This window comes from Poecilia formosa, unplaced genomic scaffold, assembly GCF_000485575.1.
Source record: "Poecilia formosa unplaced genomic scaffold, Poecilia_formosa-5.1.2 Scaffold518, whole genome shotgun sequence".
NCBI lineage: Eukaryota > Metazoa > Chordata > Actinopteri > Cyprinodontiformes > Poeciliidae > Poecilia > Poecilia formosa.
In genome coordinates, this window is record NW_006800457.1 from 273,033 (window position 1) to 276,956 (window position 3,924).

Consider the following 3,924-nt stretch of genomic DNA (forward strand, 5'->3'; position numbering starts at 1 on the left):
TGCAGTCACTCTGAAGCTGCTGCTGGAAAACGAACCGTTTCTGACAGCTTGATGATGTTGACGCCTCCATAACCAGATCGGCAGCAAGAGGAGATCGTCTGGACGACCAAAGAAAAAACCTTTAGAGATGAAGTCCCTGAGGAAGAATCTGAAGTGGGAAGAAAACAAGTCCAAGGTGAAGAAAGCAGGAAGTAGAGCCAAAACATCCAGAACTTAACTGGAGATGATGACCAATCTGGATGAGTAGATCTGCTGGTCCATCAACTCTCCAATCGTCTTGTTGATGAAGAATCAGCAGAGAAATGTTTCCTCCATTAATCTGTTAATGTGATCTTTGAAAATGTATTCAGTCTGTAAAACCAATGTTGGTTTAGATTTTTGATTTTGATGATGAAAGCAGAGAGTTTAATAAATAAGATTTCAAATAAGATCATTAGAAACTCGTCTAGAAGGGAACTCATCTTCGGGTTTCCTCTTTGTTTTTAGGGTTAAACATTGGTCCAGATACGATCTGTTTTCTCCTCCATGTAGATTCTGACGCATTCAAATGTTATTTTTTTTGTGTTCAGCAGAAACGTAAAGGGAAAGCGGGGTCAAAGGGTCACCGCTGTCCACTGTGTAGCAAAACCTTCCAGTCAGCTGAGAGGCTGAAGGTCCACCAGATCGTCCACAGTGAGGAGAGACCACACATCTGCGGCGACTGCGGCGCCTCCTTCAAGGTGTTAAACTCCCTGAAGCTCCATTGGCGGATTCACACCGGAGAGAAACCATACAGCTGTGTGGAGTGCGGAGCGTCCTTCTCCGTGTCCAGCAGTCTGAAGAAACACCAGCGGCTCCACACGGGGGAGAAACCCTACAAGTGTGACGTGTGTGGGAAGTGTTTCACTGAGTCCAGCGCCTTGACAGTCCACAGACGTAGACACATGGGTGAGACACCGTACCAGTGTGACGTGTGTGGGAAGGGATGTAAAACATTGTCTGAGCTGAGACAGCACCGGCGCCAGCACACCGGAGAGAAACCGTTCTGGTGTCACCAGTGTGACAAACGTTTCGTCACCAAGCAGAGTCTGCAGAACCACGAGGTCATCCACTCGGACCTGAAACCGTTCATCTGTGGCGAGTGCGGAGCAGCCTTCAAGCTGGCCGTCTCCCTGAGGGGCCACCAGCGGGTTCACGCCGGGTACCAGTGTGACGCCTGCGGGGAGATGTTTGCCACAGCGCTGATCCGAGCCAATCACAAACGTAGCCACAAGTGGCTGGACATGCTGTGGCGCAACGAGCGTCTCCAGAAGCTCCAGATGATGTCCGCCGGACACGGCATGGTTCCAGGACAGACTGGACCACCCGCCGGACCCGGGGATCTAGCTGTGAAAAGAGAATGGACTGAGTCATGATCAGAACTGGCCAGTTGGATCCGGAAGGCTTCATGCCTGCTGTTCATCAGCCGGACCAACAGGAACCTGAAGGAAGGTCAGACGTCATCTTGTCTTCAGGAAGATTCTACTGGCCTTTACTTGAACTTTAATAATCAGATTTCTTGCTGCAAATATTGAAGTTATATTTCTGTAGTTTTCAGAATAAAGTTTTTGTTGAATCAAACTATTTTCTGTTGAGTCATCACTTCCTGGTGGAGTTTGGATCACTTCCTGCTTTCTGTGGTGCATCATGGTCTTCCTGTTAATGTTTCCTCACTGCTCAGTTCAGTTTCAGTTCTCTGGATCACTTAAGGTGGTCTGCTGGTTTCCTGAATCTCAGTCAGCGCTTCTGGACCTTCAGCTGCTTTCAGGTTTTCATTTCATTTCTTCATTATTGGGTTTTAGTTGGACTGATGGAAATGGAGCAGATTTAATGTCCTGCGTTATTTAAGCATTTTTACTGAAACATTTACAGATTTTTCTTTTTTTGAGTAGTTGCATTTACTTTACTTTTCAAATACAGTTATTTCAATAAAGAATCAAGTAAAGGTCTGGATGAACCCAGAATCTGGTTATTTCTTCTAAATCCAACAATGTTTCATTAAAAAAATGAGCAAACAGAATTATCTGAAAGCATTAAAATGTTTGAGTTTAATCTCTTCTTGAGTGCAACATGGGTTGACCTTCTGTAGCTTATCTCTGCCACTAGGGGGCGCCACACACCTGCAAAATGTTTGTTGCTGTTGGACATTTTTTCTACCAGAATAAATAATTTCTTCTTGGAATATTTAACTTTTTAGATTTTTGAGTTTCTAATTTATATGATAATTTAAATCATCTGAAAATATTTTTTCTCCAACTCAACAATTTCTATTCACCTCAGAAATCTAACTGATTTAAAAAAAAATCATATTTTCATGAACTCCATCATATGTGATGTTTATTACAGGAGGGAGACATTGTGAAACAATAACCTAGAAGCTCTAAATGTTTATTAATTCGTGGAGGTCTGTCCAGCTCCCTCGATGCAGGATTTTGGTCCAGTCCCAGAGGACTTCCTCTGAGCTTCCAGCAGGGGGCATCTCCTCACTTGTCAGCGTCCTTCACCTTGCTGTCGTATGTTCCGGCGTCCTTGTACGCGTTCACGTAGCCCGTGTGCTCCACCAGGTCTTCGCGGCCTTCGCGACCTTTGCCCCGGCCGCTGTCGTCGAAGCGCTCCTTGTGGGACCCGGTGTAGCGGGACGTGTCAGTCAGACGGTCCACCGTTGCCGTCTTCGCCACTTTCTGAGGGACACAGAGAGGACAGGAAGGAAATTGGGGGACAAGTGAAGCTACTTCCTGTCTGCTCAGCAGAATGGGTCAGAAAAGTTAGGAGTTCCTGACTTTAAGATGAATTTGATCAGAAATATTTAGTTAAAAATCAAGATTTCACAAACACTTCAATACTCATGATTCTAAGTGGAAGACATATTATGAAGAACCCAATCCAACAGCGAATGACTGTTTGGTTAAACAGCAGCAACTAAAGTCAGTCAGTTGGAGGATCTTACGATCCCCAGAACAGAAAAGTAGCATCGTCTCTTCCGACATTATTGGGTCTCCCAGTTTAACGTANGAGGCTGAAGGTCCACCAGATCGTCCACAGTGAGGAGAGACCACACATCTGCGGCGACTGCGGCGCCTCCTTCAAGGTGTTAAACTCCCTGAAGCTCCATTGGCGGATTCACACCGGAGAGAAACCATACAGCTGTGTGGAGTGCGGAGCGTCCTTCTCCGTGTCCAGCAGTCTGAAGAAACACCAGCGGCTCCACACGGGGGAGAAACCCTACAAGTGTGACGTGTGTGGGAAGTGTTTCACTGAGTCCAGCGCCTTGACAGTCCACAGACGTAGACACATGGGTGAGACACCGTACCAGTGTGACGTGTGTGGGAAGGGATGTAAAACATTGTCTGAGCTGAGACAGCACCGGCGCCAGCACACCGGAGAGAAACCGTTCTGGTGTCACCAGTGTGACAAACGTTTCGTCACCAAGCAGAGTCTGCAGAACCACGAGGTCATCCACTCGGACCTGAAACCGTTCATCTGTGGCGAGTGCGGAGCAGCCTTCAAGCTGGCCGTCTCCCTGAGGGGCCACCAGCGGGTTCACGCCGGGTACCAGTGTGACGCCTGCGGGGAGATGTTTGCCACAGCGCTGATCCGAGCCAATCACAAACGTAGCCACAAGTGGCTGGACATGCTGTGGCGCAACGAGCGTCTCCAGAAGCTCCAGATGATGTCCGCCGGACACGGCGTGGTTCCAGGACAGACTGGACCACCCGCCGGACCCGGAGATCTAGCTGTGAAAAGAGAATGGACTGAGTCATGATCAGAACCGGCCAGCTGGATCCGGAAGGCTTCATGCCTGCTGTTCATCAGCCGGACCAACAGGAACCTGAAGGAAGGTCAGACGTCATCTTGTCTTCAGGAAGATTCTACTGGTCTTTACTTGAACTTTAATAATCAGATTTC

General features: G+C 47.7%; 2 protein-coding genes across 5 annotated transcripts in view; one reads left to right on the plus strand and one right to left on the minus strand.

Annotated features, from left to right (window-relative positions):
• Positions 1 to 3,918, plus strand: part of LOC103129133 (zinc finger protein 239-like) — a 14,315-nt gene extending 10,397 nt beyond the window's left edge. The window contains exons 2-3 of one of the 4 annotated variants that reach the window (XM_016664841.1): positions 570 to 1,342; positions 3,691 to 3,918. In XM_016664841.1, coding sequence (XP_016520327.1) covers positions 570 to 1,342; positions 3,691 to 3,781 — 864 coding nt within the window. In that variant the 3' untranslated portion in view covers positions 3,782 to 3,918. Of the gene's footprint in view, positions 1 to 569; positions 1,600 to 3,040 lie in introns of those variants that run through there. The other 3 variants (XM_007540111.2, XM_016664842.1, XM_016664843.1) reach the window with 3 other exon arrangements.
• The window catches only part of tppp3 (tubulin polymerization-promoting protein family member 3), a 4,923-nt gene continuing 3,326 nt past the window's right edge, over positions 2,328 to 3,924 (minus strand). The window contains exon 3 of the mRNA XM_007540110.2: positions 2,328 to 2,699. Within this exon, the coding sequence (XP_007540172.1) occupies positions 2,502 to 2,699 (198 nt within the window). The 3' untranslated portion in view covers positions 2,328 to 2,501. The remainder of the gene's footprint in view (positions 2,700 to 3,924) is intronic.